At 32.6% G+C, this 22,137-nt stretch overlaps 1 protein-coding gene and 1 long non-coding RNA gene across 3 annotated transcripts in view; one reads left to right on the top strand and one right to left on the bottom strand.

Annotated features, from left to right (window-relative positions):
- LOC132756357 (fibrocystin-L-like) overlaps nt 1-22,137 on the bottom strand; it is a 230,449-nt gene that overhangs the window by 175,601 nt on the left and 32,711 nt on the right. For both annotated transcript variants that reach the window (XM_060747413.1, XM_060747412.1), the window contains exons 4-6: nt 21,372-21,516; nt 20,968-21,067; nt 3,177-3,234 (exon numbers count right to left, since the gene is read on the bottom strand). In XM_060747413.1, coding sequence (XP_060603396.1) covers nt 3,177-3,234; nt 20,968-21,067; nt 21,372-21,516 — 303 coding nt within the window. The remainder of the gene's footprint in view (nt 1-3,176; nt 3,235-20,967; nt 21,068-21,371; nt 21,517-22,137) is intronic.
- LOC132756354 (uncharacterized) lies at nt 9,806-16,113 on the top strand. Its single transcript, XR_009629320.1, has 5 exons — nt 9,806-10,148; nt 12,265-12,341; nt 13,683-13,920; nt 14,577-14,732; nt 15,228-16,113. It is a non-coding gene; the product is annotated as an uncharacterized LOC132756354 (long non-coding RNA).

Genomic DNA, 22,137 nt, shown 5'->3' with positions numbered 1-22,137 from the left:
TATTGTATACGCGTACATTTCTAGAAATACAGTATGTTGTAATTTAAAAAAATATCATATAACACAAAGCTGACAAAAGCACTTTTACACCTCCTCATAAATTAAGTTTGCCGAAACCATTACAGTCATCGAATTTAGCACTAGTATAGTAGAATAAATTCAAATCTGGAATTCAGGCTTGTAGATTCAAAATCTTAAATTCATTGACATTACCATTATATTTATTACACCAACAACAATAATTGACATACCCAGTGAGTTAATTTCTTATAACACTACACCTAAAATCAGACCCTAAGTTTATAGTTGAAAAACTTGAAGAGCTTTTCAACAAAATTTGGAGGAATGAAATGCTACCCCAAGATTGGTGCAAAGGCCTGATTATAAAGCTTCCAAAGAAAGGAGATAAGACAAATTGCAACAACTGGCGGGGCATAACTTTGTTATCTGTGCCAAGTAAAATCTTCTGTAAGCTTTATATATGAGACTCAGCAGTTCAATAGATGAAAACATCAGAAAAGAGCAGGCAGGCTTCAGACCTGAAGTGAGTTGCATCGATCACATTTTTACCCTTAGAAACTTTATGGAGCAATGCATTGAGTGGAACAGTAAAGTGCATATAAATTACATTGATTCTGAGAAGGCCTTTGATAGCATCCATCGTGAGAGCCTATGGAAGATACTTGCAGCCTATGGATGTCCAGAAAAACTTGTCCATATAATAAAATGTTTTTACAACAACTTCTCATGCAGTGTACTACATAACAACAATATATCAAACTGGTTTAACATTTCAAGTGGAGTACGCCAAGGATGCATCATGTCACCGATGCTTTTCCTAGTTGCAATAGACTGGGTCATGAGAAAAACAACAGGAAATAAACGTAGAGGAATAAGATGGACACTAACATCAATGCTGGAAGATATTGACTTCGCAGATGACATAGCTCTTCTGTCCCTAACATCGAACCACCTTCAGAAGAAAACTAATGACCTTTACATAAATGCAAAGCAGATCTGATTAAACATAAACAAAAAGAAAACCAAGACAATGCAACTTCATACGTCACCACCTTTAATAAAACTAGGAAACAAAGATTTAGAAGAAGTAAATGACTTTACATACCTTGGCAGCATTATAAGCAAGACAAACGCTACAGAAAAGAACACATCAAACAGGCTACAAAAAGCTAGAACAGCCTTCTATCAACTAAATAAAATATGGAGATCCAGCAGCATCAGAGAAAGAACCAAAGTACGACTGTACCAAAGCAACATCTTGTCAGTTCTGTTATATGGCTCAGAATGTTGGAGGCTTACACAGAAAGACAGTCAGAGATTGAAAGGGTTTCACTCCACTTGAGGAAAATTTGTAAAATATACTGGCCAAGGAGAATATCTAACAGTGATCTCTTTGAAAGAACAGGCCAAAAATGTATAATCGCCACCATCAAGCAAAAACAATTCAAATAATAAGGAAGGGGCATAACTCCATCACAAAGATAGCCCTTAAGTGGACACCAGCAGAAGGGAAAAGAAATAGAGGAAGACCCAGAGAAACATGGAGAAGAAACATAGACACTGAAATTAAAAAGATGGGAAAAAACTGGAAAGAATTAGAGAAGGTTGCAAAGGACAGACCAAAATGGAGGAAACTGGTTTCAGCCTTATGTGCCACTTGGCATGAAGAGGATAGGTAGGTAGGTAACTTTGATATGCTATTCATTATTTTTTATTCAAAGATTTGATATAGGGATGCTGGAATAATTGCTTAGTGCATTCAATAAACATTACCTTGTTTAAAGGCCCTGAGGTCGCTCACCTGTTATATAGGCCCCCCAACCCCCACCCCCCCCACCCCCCCAACGTTGCAAGGCCAATTTAACCCAAGGGCTTTTATTTGCACAAACTTGGTAGACACCCATAAGAAGATGTTTCATGCTTAACATCGAAGCTCTAGCTCATTGGGCTTTTTTAAAAGAAGATTTGTTTTAAGTTAATACTATACACATATAGTTAAAAACAATGACACCCCTGGGGCCGGGCCAGGGCTTTTATTTGAACAAACTTTGTAGACACTTACTAGAAGATGTTTCATGCTTAATATCTAAACTCTAGCTATTTGGGTTTTTTCAAAGAAGATTTTAGGTTTTTGATATACACATATAAAGAAAATCAATGACCCCCGGGGCGGGGCTAATTTTGACCCCAGGTCTTTTATTTGAACAAACTTTGTTTGTAGACAACCACTAAAAGATGTTTCATGCTTAATATCTTAACTCTAGCTATTTGGGTTTTTTCAAAGAAGATTTTCTTAAGATTTTGCTATACACATATAAGGAAAATCAATGACCCCCCCCCCCCCCCCTTATAAAAATAAGTTTGCAAAAACCACAGCCTTTTTTATTATACGAAATACATTCGCCGAACTGGATACGCTAACTAGTAATTGCCTGTTATAAATAGTCTGTCTAAATTTAGCCACAGAAATACCAAAAACAGCTACCTAAAATAGATTTTATGGTAAACGTCATCAGTTACTGTAGCTTGCAAAGTAAACATCATCAGTTTTTGCAGCGGGCACTTTTAATAGCATGTGCAGTAGATTTCAGTTATGTTAACTTCCAAAATGAACAATGCCAGCATTTTCTGCTCACTGTATTAGATTTTAACTGGAATTTTGCAAGCTTTGAGAAGAAAGAGAAAAAATCATATCGGGTCAAAAACAATAATATTTATTGTCTAGGATTATTTCTGTGCGTACACTTGGACGCAAGTGGATAACTTATATGCGTACATGTCAAAATTAATGGGTATAAGGAGGCAGAATTCTGCATCCCGTAAAACCCTTCTGCTATTGTCCCTCTAGCCATATTATTACTTTGCATGAGAGTAGGCTGACGGCCGGACAGACAAGCTGATTCCAGTATACCCCCCTCACAACTTAGTTGTGCGGGGGGTATAATTAAACCAAACATTCTGTCTAATGATTTTTTTTTTCAGTCTGTGCAAAGGTCTATTGGTCCTCTGTCCTGGCAAAATATAAATCATGTGGTCCAAGATAAATTTTCATGTCCTCTTGTCCGAATAAAATTTAGGTATGACTTATAAGATAGTAAAAAAAAATTTGTTAGAGAACAAAAAAGATATCATCAAAAATAATTATTTTAACTAACCTGGTCTTCCAGAACGGACAGAGAGTTTGGTGATAGTTGGTGTAACTGCTCTACTTGGCTGGAATTAAAAAAATTTCCCATTCACCAATAATGAACAGAAAAAACAAGAGCCTGGTTTAAACCGGTTGATGCTCCTCGAATAGGTTTTGGACACAGAAAAGTACACCTCTTGTAGTTTCAGAGTTATGTCCCAGGACAAACTTCAAAGTGCAAAAAATTCAAAATTAAGCAAGGCAGAGTAACTGATCTTTGGACTTGACTTCTAATCAATGAGATCTCTCTACCATCTTAATTTCTTGTTGTTTCACAGCAATGTCCCCAACAAAGTTCAGTATAGAAATGAACAAAGGGCAATAACTCTAAAATTAGTATAGATTAATTAAAAGGTAAACTATGTATTCTGAATACATAAATTCCAAAAATTGTGCAATAAACTTGAGCTAAGCATGTGTATTGTGTATGAAAAATAAAACAACAAATTTCAATGAACTAGAACTCCGCGAGTTGGATGTGTCGCCTGGTGAACAAAATAGTTTAGGAGAAATGGCCAGGACAAAAATGAAATACGAAAACTAACAAAGGGCAATAGCTCAAAAAATAATAAGTGCAGAGCAGCAGTTTCTATGCATTGCACTTCTTATCAATAAGATCCATCATTCTATGAAGTTTCAAGTCCATATCTTTTATAATTTATGAGAAATGACCTGGACAAAAATAAAAAATGAAAATATATAAAGGGTAATAACTCAAAAATAAGAAATGCAGATTACCGGTTCTTGTACACTGCACTTTTTCTTAATGTGATCCATCATCCTAAGAAGTTTCATGTCTATAGCTTTCATACTTGAGGAGAAATGACCTGGTTAAATGAAATACGAAAACTAACAAAGGGCAATAGCTCAAAAAATAATAAGTGAAGAGCAGCAGTTTCTATGCACTGCACTTCTTATCAATAAGATCCATCATTCTATGAAGTTTCAAGTCCATATCTTTTATAATACATGAGAAATGGCCTGGACAAAAATAAAATATGAAAATATATAAAGGGTAATAACTCAAAAATAAGAAATGCAGAGTACCGGTTCTTGTACACTGCACTTTTTCTTTATGAGATCTATCATCCTAAGAAGTTTCATGTCTATAGCTTTTATACTTGAGGAGAAATGACCTGGTTAAAATATAGTACGAAAATTAACAAAGGGCAATTTCTCAAAAATAAGAAATGCAGAGTACCAGTTCTTGTGCACTGCACTTCCTCTTAATGAGATCTATCACCCTATGAAGTTTCAAGTCCATAGCTTATATACTTTCGGAGAAATGGCCCAGACAAAAATAAAGTATGAAAATTAACAAAGGGCAATAACTCAAAAAATAAGAAATGCAGAGTACCTGTTCCTGTGCACTGCACTTTTTCTTAATGAGATCTATCATCCTATGAAGTTTCAAGTCCATAGCTGTTATACATTAGGAGAAATGGCCCGGACAAAAATAAAGTATGAAAATTAACAAAGGGAAATAACTCAAAAATTAGGAAATGCAGAGTACAGATTCTTGTGCACTGCACTTCTTCTTAATGAGATCTATCATCTTATGAAGTTTCATGTCCATAGCTTTTATAGTTGAAGAGAAATGGTCCGGACAAAATAACTCAAAAATTAAAAAGAGCAGAGTACCGGTCCTTGTGCAGTCTTCGCCTTAAGTTTTTTTCAGCACTAGCCCAGTCGGGCTAGCAGCCTAAAAATTTCACTAGCCCGAACACATTTTAACTAGCCCGAACCAAAATGGTATTTTTTGCATACATTTTGTATAGAAATAACACTTTCTATATGTTTTTATATACCATTTGACAATCAACTGTTCTTCCTTTCATTATTTAAATAAGAAGAGTTTAAACTACATATGAAAAGAAATATTTTGTTATTTCTGTGGCATTGTCCAGACACTGAAAAAAAATTGTTTAAAAACTGAAAATACCCTTCTCCTCGTTGTTTAGTAACCATGTTGGCTGATACAAGCCTTGACAACATATTTATAATTATACCTTTTCGTATTACTTTTATCATATTTTTTTTTTTTTTTGAGTGTTCCTTTTTGGCTTAGTGCCTTCAAAATACAAGAGAAAAGATATATTGTGAAGCATGAGATGACCCCTAATAAATGTCTAACAATCAATAATATTTCATAAGCGTTTTAAGTTCAACATGGTTTACTCGTCAAAATCTAGAATAAAATGAAAATCTGGGGTAAACTTTATAAAAAGGATTTGCATTATTTCATTGCCTTCTAAAAGTTCTTTTTTGACATAAATCACACTGACTTATAATAAAATATTGATACAATTTGAAATAATACAGAACTTACTCTGTTAAGGCAGGCTTCCCTGGACTAGGGTTTGTTTAGGATACACAGCAAAATAACAAAAAGACTCATTTTTGTTGTTGCTGACTTGTTGTTGTTAAAATGTGTCACATTCTTTTTCTACATTTTAGTGCCTGTTCTTTGGTTTAGATTAATTATAATTGAAATAAGAATTAAAGAAAAAAAATATAATAGATTTAAAACTAACAAAAAATATTAGTCTTTGAGGAAATTGTCCGTAACTGTAAACTTGGTACGAAAATATTGAGTACAAAACTGCAGATGGCAAGGGAGAAATATGTTTTCCAATAACTAAAGTGGCAGAAAGTACATCATTTTTCTTTATTTTGTAGCAAAAACATTATATTATAAGTCTAAACAAATTGAATATTAGGTTCAGTCCTACGATGATTACGCCAAATTTAACTTAATCCAGAAACTCCAAAGAGTTACCTTCCCTTTGTACACAATTTCACTTCCTGCTACTTTCGTTTTCAACTTACAGCAGTGTTGACAGTAGTACTTTTAGTTTTCCATCCAATGCAGCAGAAATATATTGTATTTTCATCAAGCCAAAACATTGCTATCTGGAGCTCTGCATATTTCTGACATTTTCTTAATTTGGATACAAAAAAAAAGCCCTTGACCAGACGGGCTACTAATTTGGAATTTTCACTCAACCAATGGCAAATTTACTTGACTCGGTCGTCGGTCGAGTGGGATAATTCGAAGACTGCTTGTGCACTGCACTGCGTGTTATTGAAAGAAGCATGCATACCAAGTTTGAAGTCAATCAAACTTAAAGTGACTGAGTTATGCTCTGGACAAGCTTTAGGGGACGCTGACGCCAACAACGACGCCGACACCGCCGACAAAAGTAATCCCCTATATGTTGCCTTTTCAAGGAGTCACAAAAAGAGCATTGTTTTACATATACATAATTATATAGCTATTATTAATCTTACAATCTAGTTGAAAGAAAAGTTAATTATGATGGTATATTAAAGGTATAAAAACAACTTAGTTAAAATTATAAAAGAAATAGCATAAATAATATTATAACATTAAAACTGGGATATTTTTTATTAAAAATGTACTTTTAATCCACTTTTGACGGACTTTTGACAGATAAAGTAAATTTTGAGACCACCCCCAAATGTAAAATCCATTACTGACAGAAACACTTGCTGTTCGATTTCAATAATTTTTAGTGTCAGTACATGTTATATCTGTAAAACCTTTTCAAAAATTAGAAACAAATGATTTTTACACCAAATCATGTCAATATTTCATTACTTTACTTGGTGTTGATCAATAGTTTTCTGTTTATTTCTTTTGGAAGCGCTCATATAAACAGTCTGACGGTGACAACAATCGGTTACCTTGTTCTGATTTATGTAAGAAAAACTCTCTGTGCAATTTGAAATAAATAAAACAAAATTAACGACGGGTGGTAAATATATCACTCTTTTTGGTGGTATAATTGTATTTTTTTGAAAAAGGCATATTTTATGGAAATGAGCATTGTTTCTACCATGTTATCCGGTATACCCTAAAATCCGCTACTGCCTAAACAACTGTACCAATGTACAGGTAGAACTATTGAGTGGTGATTTATATGAATATGCTGGATTTAAATGATTTCAGAGAAATCACTTGGCATTGTGGGAATTTTGAACAGCCATTTTAGGGATTTTAAAATGTCTATTTTCTATTGGGGAACAGTACTGTTTTAGGGTAGTAGTTATAGAAAGAAAAAAACACAAACAGTTGGGTAATTAACAATATCATTATGATTTCAAAACATTATATTAAATCTGAATATAAAGAATTTATCATAAAACATTATAGTAGATTACATACACACTCACATTCATACATGGAAATATTATTATTATTATTTGCATTTTCTTTTTGTCATTTTAAAATTTTATGATTTTTAATTATTTTATTTACATAAAAAACTGGGTAAAATATGCCCTTGGTGGCATATAACATAATATAAGCAAAATTTTTAAGGCATATAATTAATGTACTCAATATAAATGATCATCCTATAAAGTTTGATAGTGAAATATTAAGGTCATTTGATATTGACCTTTGACCTTGTGACCCCAATATAGATATGGATCTTTTATTCAATATAGGCGATCAATCATCCTAGGGAGTTTGAACACTGTAAGCCAAATGAAACTTGTGTTATGCTCCAGAAAGCACAATTTTTAGTGTTAAGGTCATTGTGACCCTGACCTTTGATCTTATGACCCTAAAATCAATAGGGGTCATTCATTGGACATGGCTGTTCATCCTATAAAATTTTACAGCTGTAGGTTAATTAATACTTAAATTATTGAGCAAAAACTGTTTACAGTTTCAAGGTAAAGGTGATACTGACCTTTGACCTTGTGACCCAAAAATTAATTGGTGTCTTCTTCTTAATATTGACAATCATCCTATGAAGTTAAACACTGTGGGCCAAATGGAACTTAAATTATGCTCAAGAAACTGTTTTCAGTTTTAAGGTAATAGTGACCTTTACCTTTGACCTTGTAACCCAAAAATCAATATGGGTCTTCTACCCAATATGGACAATCATCCTATGAAGTTTGAATATTGTGGGCCAAATGGAACTAAAGTTATGCTACGGTAAACTGTTTTCAGTTTTAAGGTAATAGTGACCTTGACCTTTGACGTTGTGACCCCAAAACCAATAGGGGTCTTCTTCCCAATATGAACAATCATCCATAATCTATGCTCCAGATACCAAATTGCTAACAGATGTACGCCCGGGGGTATAACATAATATGCCCAAAATTCTTTCGGGCATATAAAAATAGGGCTAAACAGAGTTATGGCTCTTTTGCACTGCACTTCTATGCAATGAGATCTATCTACCTACAATGTTTCACGTTGATATCTCTTATAATTTTAGAGTTATGTTCCGGACAAAGTTCAAAAAGTAAAAATGAACAAAGGGCAATAACTCCAAAATTAGGCAAGGCAAAGTTACGGTTCTTGTGCATTGCAAAGCTACCCATTGAGATCTAACAACCTACAAAGTTTCATTTTGATATCTAATATAATTTTAGAGTGATGTCCAGGACAAGATTTTTCTAAAAGAGGAGATAATTAAAAAATGGTGCAAAATAGAGTTATGGTTCTTTGACACTGCACTCCGATTCAATGCCCCTACCACTGTGTGCAGTTTAAACAAATTATCTCCAAGGGTTTACAAGTTATGCTCCGGACATGACAACGGACAGATGGACAAAGCAGCAACTATATGCTCTCCCTTCAGGAAGCATTAAAGTGTTAACCAATTCACTTAGTTAAGGACGGTATATCTGAACTGAAAGAACAACCTTAGGTATGTTCCTTGTGAATATGAGACATTGGTAAAAAAAATAGAAAGGCTATATAAAAAAAGTGTAAAAAGATTTATTGTCATTACATGCGACATTGACTTTGTGACTCCCAGCACTGAACTATCCAAGGTATATTCCTTTCAAGTATGAAAAACTTCAGGCTATAAATAAAGGCTATGTATGAAAATCTATTTTTGGCATCCTTGACTTTGACCCACTGACCCCTTACTCAATCCAAAAACTATGCAAGATATCTTCCTACCAAATATGAATATCTGTCAATAAATAAAGGCTATATGAGCGAAAATGAAAAAAAAAAATATTTTTTAGCACAGATGACCTTGACCAAACTGACCCCTAATTCAATCCAAAGTAAGAAGACCATGCAAGTTATCATCCTACCAAATATAAAAAACATCAATCTAAAAAGGCTGTATAAGCAAACATGTAGCAATATATATTTGGAATCCTTGATTTTGACACCCTGACCCCTTCCTCAATCAAGAGGTAGAGTATCATGTAAGATATATGCCTACCAAATATGAAATACATCTGTCAACTAGAAATGTGTCCATAGGACACAGGTTCCCCCACACTCCACTGTTTTGCCAATCTTATGACTCTAGATCATATATTTTTTTGGCTGCATGTGCCACACGTTGAAAACTAAAAATCTGTTCCTAAGTAAAGGGCAAGTACTTTACAAATACTGAATAAATCCACAAGCAACCCCAAGGTCCATAAGTACACATGCTGATCAATATTCTGTAAGCTTTCAGGTCAAATAATTTTTCAGCTATGCATGATGCATAGCTTTACAGTGATGTTGATCATTATTCCTGTAAAGTTGGTTGAAGCATTGCTGCACTCAAGGAACAAATAACACAACATAATTGAATGTTTTTGGGTCGCTGCGCTTGCGCAAAGCGAGCCAAAGTTATAAGCTACATCTCAGGCTTACTGCGAACCGAATTTCGGCTGAAATATGTATACATGCACGTAGTAAATAGTTCCATATTGTCGGTAACAAGTTAGAAAATCCGTACCTTCATTCATTACAGGAGGGTTATCATACATTTTGAAATGTATTATGATAACGAAAATTACAGTAAATTTGTGCTGTGTACAGAAAAAATATCAATGCGCGATTGAATCACGTGACAGGTCACTGAGGTCAGCCATGCTTCTTCCACAGCTTGATTCGACTTTCGTTATTTGATACAGACATCCAGGATATTTTGAAGAAATTGTAAGTTCTTGAGTAATTTTGACAGTTTACCTCGATTAAATAAGAAAGACTTTATGAAACTGAACCACCCGTGAGATTAATTTTTGAAGATTAATTTGTTTATAAATAAAAATTGTCGGTAACAGGGTAACGATTCGCCACAGTGACGATTCGTCCGAATTTAGTGACGATTCGCCCCACCTAAAATTAACAAAATTTTTAAAATACATTTGGACTGAAAAATATTTATGGTTTGGGTATTTTTGGAATTTGTTTGGTATATCCTTTATATTTAATAGATAACAGATAAAGGTTTAACAGAACTAACAGTATAATAATAAATTATTAAATTAATCTGGATTCTCATTTGTATCAATAATATATTATGATATTTAATATAACTTTCAGAGTTTTAATAAATAAACTAGATAATAGATTGATGTAATAGATAAGTATGATAATATATTGATTTTATTTACTCATAGATATTCGTTTCTACAAGCAGATTGTCATACATTGTATTTTCTATTGTTCTATTGGCCATGGTATTTGTCGCATGACATTATATAATGGCAGATTGGTGAATCAAAAATTATTGTTTATGTTTACAATGCATATCATAGAGGAAAAATAGAATCCCTTAAGAACACCCAAAATGACACAATTGAAAATGTTGCAGGTTCGGTTTGTTTGAGGCTAAACAGTACTGGAAAATGAAAGTTACTGTCCTCGCCCCCCTAGCACATACTGGCTTTAAGGCCCATTATGCCCCAGAAATGATTTTAATTTATTTCTCAAAAGCCTGTTATTGGTGGCCTGTTATAACTTCCAAAAAGTTACTCAATGGGCAATTATCTGAACCAACTTTTGCCTCAGCTGTTGCTTTTTAGCAATCAGTATAGTTAAAGTGATTTAGTATTTTGTATGGAAGTCAAAAAACTACTTTGTTTACATGCAAACAGTAAGGCCTTACATGTAGTAAGTCTGTCCTAGAGGAGGTGTCTGATTATTCTTTAGGCTTCAGTTCTCACACTGACACTAACTGAGTTCAAATATTTTGCAAATTCAGTTTTTATAGTCTAAATTACTCTAATTATTGAAACAATCTAAACCAAAGTTTTTGAAAAACGCAGAAAAAAATACACAGAATCTTGATGAACAGTATCCTTTTTTGTTCAGTTCCCCCATTCTTTTTTTCATTAAGGGAACACACATTGTATTCTTTGGGAATCATACGCCACTTTTCATGGAATGGCACTAACATGTCACATTGGAGGTTCCATGATCACTGCCATAAAAATACACCTGCTAATGTTTCTAATTTAAAAAATTTACCATTACATGTTTAAATGTTGAATACTGCTTAACCTGGTGCTATTGGGTGTGAACAGTAGCATGCACTTTCCAGTACTATCCATAAACTGGCTCAATCAAACTGAGTCTGCAGCATTTTCAATATTGCTATTTTGGACTTTTTTTTAGAATTTCTGTTTCTCTTTATGTACATAATTACCTAGTATTAAGCTTTAAATGAGCGAATAAAGAGACCACTTAGGACAAACACACATGCAAACAACTGGATTTTATTTATTTTGCTCAAGCCCTGTCACTCAGTCATATTTACCTGTATTTAAAGAAAGATTCTACAACTAGATTTTTTAGAAGGTAATTCCTGATCCAGAAGTGTTCTCCCACAAACAAGTGCGTGGTTCCCCATTCTGCTCTATGCTAGTGCATACAAAAACGGACGATAGTACTTAGACTGTGTATCATATAACACTTTATTTACATGATGATTAGGGGATTTTCTAATAATATGAAAAAATTGTTGATATAAGAAAAATATATAATTAAATTGATAATGTCATGGGATTTGACTGATTAATTTCACAAATAATCATTGTATATTATAAACATGAATGATATTGTCTGAATGGTTAAGGTCAACATTTTACTTGCTTCTGATTTGTCCCAATAGTTTGATGCATTGACCTGTTTTGAGTTGGTATATATACATGTACATGATGTAGCTGATTTGACTATTAAGCCAAATGATTTAGATAACTATAAGTTGGGAATGCTTTATTGTTGATATGAAAATCATATGAATGTTAAATAAGAAATGCATTTATTTCAGGTGTGTGATATAATAAACTGTTGTGTGAGGTTTTTAATGTGACATGGTCAAGACATACTATGATAGTATTGTTCAGTGTAAGTTCTCTTTAAATGTTTGTTTATAAGAAAAACCCACATTTATTTTATTGAGCTCTGGAAAATTTGAAACACATATTTAACTTAGTAGTCAAATTTAAGAACAACACTACTGTCATGGAAGTATTTCCTGTACAAAAGCAGTATACCAGCTTTTTTTGCAATAAATGCTGTTGTTTTTTTCCTTGTGTCCAGAATGATATGCACATACTATTAAGAAATATATTCAGAAATACATTGAAAATTGTATATTTGTGCTATTCTAATTCTATTCTTCCCAATACATGTATGAATCAAAAGCACTGTTCATTTTTGGGACATTTTACACTATTCAAGTAATCATTCTGGGAAAACAGAGCGAGTGCATGATCTGAAATTTTTGCATATAGGTTTTTTGCCAAGATCTACATCAAATAGAATATCAAATTATCAATCTTGAAATATTATTTCCATTCTGGTCATGTCAAAAGCCTCAGTGGAGTCCCTTTAAGTAATTCATATATGACATTGACCTTTAGATGACTGACCATCATGGTCAAATACTGAATTTAACTTATTGTCATATTGTTAATATTTATTTGTTTTGTGTTCGCATATTAATTTATAAGAAGAATTCCTTGAAAAATATTTACCTCATTTTGACTGGAAAAGTACATATATTATAACAACCTTAGCTAAAGGTAGTAATAAGAGTATGAGTCTGAAGTTTACAATATTTATGATTTCTCTTTGGTTACAGAGAGAAACAGTTTTTCTTTTTGTATTTTATTATATTGAAAAATGTATAATTTGCTGTCAAGTTGTGTGTAACTAAATGTGTAGTACATAATCTTAAAAGCACATATAATGTGTCAGAGATAAATAATTTTGTAATTCTTTAGAAAGGTCAAATATGTGTTAAATGATGTTTAAATGATGTATTTAGAGCATTTTAAATGTTTAACAACTGAAAAGAGTAACACTGAACAAACAGTCATGTGTTGTAAAGGTAGCAAAATGTGAGCAAAGTATTATTTTGACTTACATACAAAATACTGAATTAATGTAATTATACCAATTGCCAGATAACTTATCTACATGTACATGGTCAATGAGTACATGTAACTATTTGAGAACTGCAACAAGATATGTAAAAGGAAAGTTTGAAAAATAAAAATGTTATCTTTTCTAAGGCTTAATGGACCTTTAAAAAGTTATTATTTAATATATATTTAATGCAGATATCATATGTGCAGAAAAAATTGTGGTAAAATGATATAACTTGCTTGTTTAATACTGATTACTTGTGCATGATCTTTAATATATTATAAGACATTAAATTTTGTTTTTGCTTTTTTTTAGGTGACTTCTGTCATGTTACTGTTTGATAACAGTGAAGGTACAGTAGGTTCAGACAAGTTATATACATGTATACAGGACAAGATAGCTCAAACTGGTAGTTTGTTATAGCAAAAAGTGATGAAGTTTCAGCCATGAAGTCTTCATCGTGATGATGATCATCATGATCCTATTTATAGATTCTTTGCAATTATCTGTAAGGAAGAGGTTTCTGCTGCAGAGAAGAAAAAAGTTCATACAGGTTTGTCATTTTTTCAATAATAAATTTAGGTCTGTTGTTGATTGCATGTACATTAAAGGTCTTTCCTTATCATAAGGTTCTAAGGTTTGTCATCTTGTGGTAATTACTGATCCCTTAGTAATTAATTACAGTCATCAAACTTTTTAAACATGTTTACTGTAATCACTTGTTGCATGGTGCATATGCCTGAAGCCTAGGATTTTGTGACAAATATCATCATGTTTTACTATTAGATTATGTGGAAAAATGATTAATAAATGAATTATAGTTTAAGGGTTTTTCCAAATTTTCAACTTGCACCGATGTTGTTGTACATCAGGGTTTTACTTTCTAATGTTTGACTGATATCATTGCAGACCTTTACTAATTCAAAATCATGACAAAGTATTTAAAATTAAAATTTTTCCTTTCCAGAATTACATTAATTCATTGTAGGACTAGTAGTCATACAAAAAAATATATATTACTGTAAACATGTTACACTAGAAAATTAAAAAATTGAAACGATGCTCATAGTGAAATGATCCATTCAAAAGTTAAATTTTCAATTATTTTTCTGAAAAAACAATAACAGATTATGCCCTGCTTCTAGTTTCTTGTATTTGAACAATTTATGCTGTTTAATTGTTTTACTAAACCTTGCTCCCACTTTGCAGTAAGAAGTTGCCCACTCTGTTCAAATGAAGCTGTCTGAAGTACCAAGTAGAACAATGTATTATTTCTGGAACAACTTAATTGAAGTGAAGCTTACTATGTGAAGGAGTTATTTCTGTATTCAAAAGGAAACTTCAGCATACAGAATACCAAATGAGGTATAGTACACTTTAAATTTTTACTGTTATCCATCTAAAGAAAGCATGAGATACAAAATAAGCGATAATAATTATTTTCCTGACACCAGAATACACTATGGTTCTGCTTGCAGTTAGAAGTGATGTTCTATTCTTGTACAGCAGCATTAATTGAAACCAATATTTGTCCTATCATTTAATTGAAAGAAATTGACAATATTCTTGTTTGTTTTTTGAGCAGCATTTGTAAAGTTAATTAAGTCTGTATATCACACCATCCATTGCTTTTGATTTTCTTGTGACCAGAAACTAGCATTTTACATAGTGGTGTAAGCTTACTATGATAATTCATGCAAAGATATGATAAAGATATATATATATAATATATATAAGAAATATGTCTTCGATTTTACTGGTAAATTGTTAAGTATGGAGCACATTGTCTTTATGATGTTGAATATATTCAGTGCCAGATAAACAATTACTTGCAACATGACAAATATATTTTATTTTCAGATATTTGTAGCTTCAGTTATGGGAGAACACAAGATTAATTGAACTGGAATCCCTTCAGACGTTGACATAGCTAAATTTCGCAGTTTCAACTATAAATGGACATTAAATTAATATACATTGGTTTTATTTTATACATGTATTTGTTAATATTTTTGTTTTCCATTATTTCCCAATATTGTTAATTTTGGATAATATAATGCCACAGAAAACTTGTCGGTCTTGGAGTATGGCTGTTTAACAAAAACACTACAGATTGTTCGTCAGAACAATGAAATTACAGTTTTGCTTGTTAATGAACTAATTTACATAAATATATAATTTTTGTAAGTATGAAGAAATTTGGAACATATCATATAATGGGTATTTGTTTCTTTTGCATGCAAGATCCAAATATATTTCATAGAGTGAACAGCAGATTTAATATTTTCATGAATGGCATTGAAAAACATATACAATGTATAACTTTGCCACAATGTTGGTAAATGGAGGCTGCTATTTTACTGTGACTGAAAGTAGTTCAGATATGACGCCTTATTATGTCCGAGGTCTATAGCCCATCATACAAGCCAAAGAGAGCAGATTTTTTTTCTGTGTAGAATCATTAATTTTCAATATTCAGATTTGAAAGTGATTCTGTCATATTTCCTGAATTTGTTTAATTTCCTTCATGATTTGCAAATATTAATTATCTACTCTTTTATTTATCACATTTTTCTGAGAAATAAATGTATTTCCCACAAAATTTCTGTTTGTTTATAGGCTTTTCATCCTCATTCAAATAAGGGTCTGGCTACTTTTGAAATTATACTTTATTGTGAAATAATCTAAAAGTAATGTCATTTTTTACTGAAAAGCATGTTATAAGTTATGGTGTTCAATTGATTTCTGCAGGACAACTTATGAAGGAAATGAAGTGAGTTGATATTTGCCATGTTAGTATCAAAAGGCAGATTTAGTTTCAATAAATTATTTTTGATGCTGTTATGCCCCTTTTTAGCTCGACTTTTTCTTTTTAAAAAATAGAGGTATTGTTACAGTCATGGCATTGCCGAGGTCATCCACAAACTTATACTTTGATCATTACTTTTTAGCTCACCTGAGCACAACGTGCTCATGGTGAACTATTGTGATCCCCCCACCATCAGTTGTCGTGGGTCGTCAAAAATTTCTTTAAACAAATCTCCTCCGAAACCAAAGACTGCACAGTAATAAAACTTTGCAGGAATGACCCTACAGTTAGTGCCCTTAATTACTTTTGTCCAGTGCATAACTTGAAAACTAGTACATGTAGTTGGAATTCAATACAAATTCATACAATGGTCAAGCGAAATGAGAGAAAGTGCAGTGTACAATAACCATTTCTCAATCTGCAGTATTTATAGAGTTATTGATCTTTTTCCTTGTCTTTCTGGACTTATTATAGAGTAATTCAATAAAACTTCATCAATGGTCAACCACATTGAAAGGAAATGCAACATACAAGAACCACAACTTACTATCTTTAATTGCCCACAAACATAACTCTATTTCAATTCTTTTACAAGGTATTCTGTTACATCCTAATGTCCAAAGCAGTCTTGTGGGGGTATTAATCACATTTAGTGATAGTTCTAGTTTTAACTAATCATACTTTACTTATTATTTTGTGAGAATTTCATGAGTCTCTCTGGATGAAATTGTGACTTTGATAAGTCATGTATTCACAATCACTGAAAGTTTATCCCTGATGGAACACTTATTACTAGTATGCATAGAAACAGAAAGATTTTTCAACCATTTTCTTTTCGAGTTGTTTGAACACTATCCAGTCTATATGCACATGGGTTGATGATAACTTGAATATCAGATTGATAATAACTATAATCCCCAAGAATGAGCATGTTTTTCATATGCCTTATAAGTAGATGAAATTATCAATGCTTAGTCATTGTTAATAGAGGACTTGGTTATCTACTTCCAGCTTCTGCTTCTGTCAGTAGTGTACTCTTAAAATTTATCCAATTTAAAGTATTATTTTGAGGATATAAAGCAATTTGGTTTTTCAATCTCAACTGAACCACTTGAGAAAAAGTACTGGTTTTTAGAACTTTTGATAAACTGTGTTGTAATTGTTGGATGTCAATGATAAATCTCCCTGAATAAAATCATATGGCAAAATATTGCACTTTCCTTTGTACTCAGTCATTTCCACTTGAATATGACTTGACCCTTTAAAAAAAGTTGCAAAAGGACAGGAAATTTGGCCTTTCAAGTGATCACCAGCAATATAATGTCATATAAATTTGTCAGCGCAAGCGACCCTCCAGTGCTTTCAGTGCTTTGATTTACTAAGTCACGGGCAATAACTCTAGCCTTAGTACTAGGGCAATAACTCTAGAAATACTGGAAAAATCCATAAGCAAAAACCCAGATGCATAACAACACATGCTGACCAAAATTGCAAATTTTTAGTAAGTCAAGGGAATTAACTTTGACAAAACAAAATAAAAACTACAAGCAAAACCCCATGTGCATAATTTCACATGCTGAGCAAAATTTCTGTTAAGTTTCATGACTATTGGTAAAAAACTTCTTTAACTAGGTTGAAAATTGCATTTTTTTACTAAGTCAAGGGCAATAACACTGCCAAGTTATTCAAAAAAATTTCATCTGTTTAAAAGTTATGGAGCGGACTTGACAGTATTACAGACGCATGGACAGGCAGACAGACGGAGGCCATTCCTAAAATCCCCTATCTGCTTTGCAGAAGGGTATTAATAAAGACTGTATGGGCAAAAGTGTAAAAACAGGTTTTAGCACCGTTGATATTGACCTAACTAACCTCTAACTACATCCAAAGTAAGAAGATTTCTTAATGTTCCTTCCAAATATAAAAAAAAATCAGAAAAAAGTTACACACCTGTAAAAGTGTACAAATCTATTTTGACTGTGGGCTGTATGAGCAAAAATGTTTGAATTAATTTTTTAGAACAACCACCTTGACCAAATATGGAAGATATTATTATCGTGGACAAACCAGTCCTCAAACCTCTAAGCATTCAGGAGGTCTTTTAGTGTAAATAAAAATATATCTTTATAAATATTCTTTACATATGTACACTTTACTCTTTATTTAACATTTCTGTAAAATTTGGCTGAAATTATACAATTAAAACAGCTCTATTTGCATGACCCTCTTCTGTAAAACTGACATGGCCTCTTGATATAAGGAACCTAATCTCAAACCTATCCAAGAATCTATGAAATTCTACTGTTTCGTTTAGTCAATGAAGTGACAGTCAATTATGATTATCACTGACATTGAAGTACTCTACAGGATACAGGTACCTGCTTTTAAGATTTTTTTTCTTCTATTCATTTTCACAATTAGTTAATGGTGTATCTACAGGACTTTCAAAGGTAAAAGCAATTTGTATGAAATTACACTAAATAAAAAAATATATACGGTAATGTCAATATCCTTTCCTATGCTATGTTTTCATGTAACAGCAGCAGACATGTCTGTCAGAAACCTAACATTTATGCACGCAAATTGATAACATCATAGATACTTCTAGAAAAAAAATAAACAGCACATGAATGAAAGGTTTGAGAAGAGGTTGGGTGCGAGATTAGGTACTTATATGATAAATAAATGCCAAGTAAGTAAGAGAATAAATCCAACTTCCAGGAATCAATTAACAATACAACATCCTATTTTCAAAGTGGTAAAAATTGAAATTAATGGGAAAAATGAATCGCATATTTATATAACTTAGCAATATTATGTACTGTGTATGGAAATTATGAAGCCACAAGAATTGATAGAACTTTATTTATTTCAACTGATCAGTTCAGAGTAAATGCCACCTTTTGCATGGGTAAAATCACTCACTTGACATAAATTAACTCCATATTCATGTTAATTTTCACGAAAAATTTGGAAATATATTTTAAAGTAAAATTTCAAGAGGTGAACAAATAAAGTTATTTACATATTACAATCCAAGACAAGAGCCGTTGGACTGGGTGATGCTCCCCGAATAGGTTTTGGACACATGAAGCTATACCTCTTATAGTGTCACAGTTATGTCACAGACAAAGTTCAAAGTGTAAAAACAACCCAAATGTTGCAAATGATACATCCTCTCAATTATAATGGTGATCATATCTGTGAAATAGTTTATAAATTGACTTCAAATAACAAAGTTATGGGCCGGACGCAATTTTGCTGCAAGGTTGTACTGTGACCTTGACCTTCAAGGTAGCGACTCAAATGTTGGGCACAACACATCGTCTCAATATGGTGATCATTTCTGTGAAATAGTTGTAAAATCTGATTTTAAATAAAGAAGTTATGGGCCGGACACAATTTTACTGAAAGGTCATGCTGTGACCTTGACCTTCAAGGTAGCGACCCAAATGTTGCGCAGTCCACACGTTGTCTCAATATCGTGATCATTTCTGTGAAATAGTTGTAAAATCCAACTTCAAATAACAAAGTTATGGGCCTGACACGATTTTGTTGCAAGGTCATGCTGCAGGGCTTTTTTTCACAAGTTGGGGAAGCAGCCCAGCCCTTAATTTTGGGGAAAAATTACATGGTATATTTGCAAAAGGGGAAGAAAAAACTTGATGTAAATTCAATATTTGGGGAAAACTGCATGATTTTAAAGAAATTTTCTTTGGGGAAGCAGCCCTATACCGGCCCCTGTAATAGAGGGTAAAAAGGCCCTGTGCTGTGACCTTGACCTTCAAGGTAGCAACCCAAATTTGTGCGCGACACGTCATCTCAACATGGTGATCATTTCTGTGAAATAGTTGTCAAATCTGATTTCAAATAACAAAACTATGGAATGACATGATTTTGCTGCAAGGATAGCGACCAAAATATTGCGCGCGACACGTTGTCTCAATATGGTGATCATTTATGTGAAATAATTGTAAAATCTGACTTTAAATAACAAAGTAATGGGCGAACATGATTTCGAGACATACGTACGTATGGAGGAATGACAGATGGATGGGCAACCTGGCAACTAAATGCTCTCCCAAAATTTTTGGGGGAGCATAAAAATTACTAAAAAGTCATCAACATAATTATGCAAAAGAATTAAAGCCCTTACTGTGTTAGAAGCCCAGAAGAAATATGGTAATAAATTCTGCAAAATCAGTCTGAAACTGTATATAATATAATATGAAAAATATAACATTGATCTTGAATGTTTTACCTTTCTTAAAATTTTAGTACATTTTTCTCAATATTGATTTTCTTGAAATATTTGGCTCGTCTGAGGGCGTGCAGCTTTAATTCCTATATATTTTTTTTTTCAAAATAGAAAAAGTGCTGGTAACTCATGCTATCAGGTACTGTCAATGAGTGCGTTTCAAAAGTATTGCACTTGATAATTGAATAAGTTTTACCCCCCCCCACCCCCCAAAAAAAATTATATACCCCTATATTATTTATTATTTATAAAGATCGTTGACAGGTTATATGGCCCTATACATATAGCTATTTCTAAATATAGCCCAAGCCTCTAGGTGAGGGTTATATTGCAAACACCCATTTATATACGGCCATATAACCTGTCAACAATCTTAGTAACGAATTTATAATATAGCAAGCATCATTTTTATAGAAAAAATTAAGAATTCTTCATGAATCGACAGCTGCTGTGTATATAAAACTATATAAACATCACGATTATCCAATGTAAAATGACGTTACAAACATACAGTATTATAAAGTAATATATACCCTGTGACTGCAAAAAACAGACTTGTCTTTACCCTGACATATTTGGCTAGGAACTCCGTCGACAACGACTCTGATATAATGATCCTCCTCTTTCATGCCTCTGAAATATTCAATGTAGGCTTTAAACACCTGAAAATACGTATAATGAACGAGAAAAATTATCAAAAATATTATTTGAATTTAAGAAATATAACAAAAACATCATTTTAACCATGGTGCATGTAATAAGGTGTTTTATAATGATGTTTGCTATACATTGTTTGTTTATAAGATATTTATTCCTTTTATTGGTTAAATTATATAAGAATCTAGGATCAATTAGTAAAAAAACACATAATGTTCCTATGAGTTTCCTGTTAATTAATTCCACAGTACTCAACTATAATTTGTGGATGTTTACTTACTCTGGAGTATGACAGAAGAGTCGTGTTACTGATGTGGCATAATTATCTACCGGGCAATTGTATTGAATGCCCGACTTACTGACAAGGTACACCCTGTTCCCAGCATTAGGGTCCTCATACTGTCTAAAATGGTCTGTTGAAAACCCTGACAAAAGAAAACAACAAACAATGGTTACTTCAGGTTTTTGTGAAAGATCTAATATAAACATCCTAATATAAACACATATCTTTTCTAGTCTTAATCAAGTAGACTTAACAAACAGGGCATTTTTTGTCAAAATTGTAAAGGGGCCTCAGGGTCTGTTCATTTTGTAAACTAGAAATGTGTTGTCACGCCACGGATGCCCCCGCATGCAGTCAAAATTTTATATGTTGATATTTCATTCCAAATTTGTTTGCACAAATTATTTTTTTCATTTCAAGTTCAAAGCCCTTAAAACTATTCAATGTTAACACAAACCATTTTTATACAAAGTTCTGAAACTATTCAGTGTTAACCTTTTGTAAATTGCATATTCCATATTTGTAGCTAAAATAATGGTTACATACATTTCCACAAAAGTATGAGTGTTGAAACTGAAAATTCAAAATTTTTCCAACATTCAAGAGAGATAACTTTGTCCAGAATCATTGAACCACGACCAAATTCAAACTTGAACTGCTTATTCCTAAGATGTATCTATATGTCAAATTTGAGTTGAATGTGTACAACCATTGTGGAGTCTAATGAACGGAAACTTAAAATTTCTGATTTTTTTTTTAAAGT

The sequence above is a fragment of the Ruditapes philippinarum genome, unplaced genomic scaffold (genome assembly GCF_026571515.1).
Source record: "Ruditapes philippinarum isolate M1 unplaced genomic scaffold, ASM2657151v2 ctg1014_1_1_1_1, whole genome shotgun sequence".
Taxonomy (NCBI): Eukaryota; Metazoa; Mollusca; class Bivalvia; order Venerida; family Veneridae; genus Ruditapes; species Ruditapes philippinarum.
Note: the sequence above shows the minus strand (reverse complement) of the source record. Positions and strands in the feature narration are given on the sequence as shown.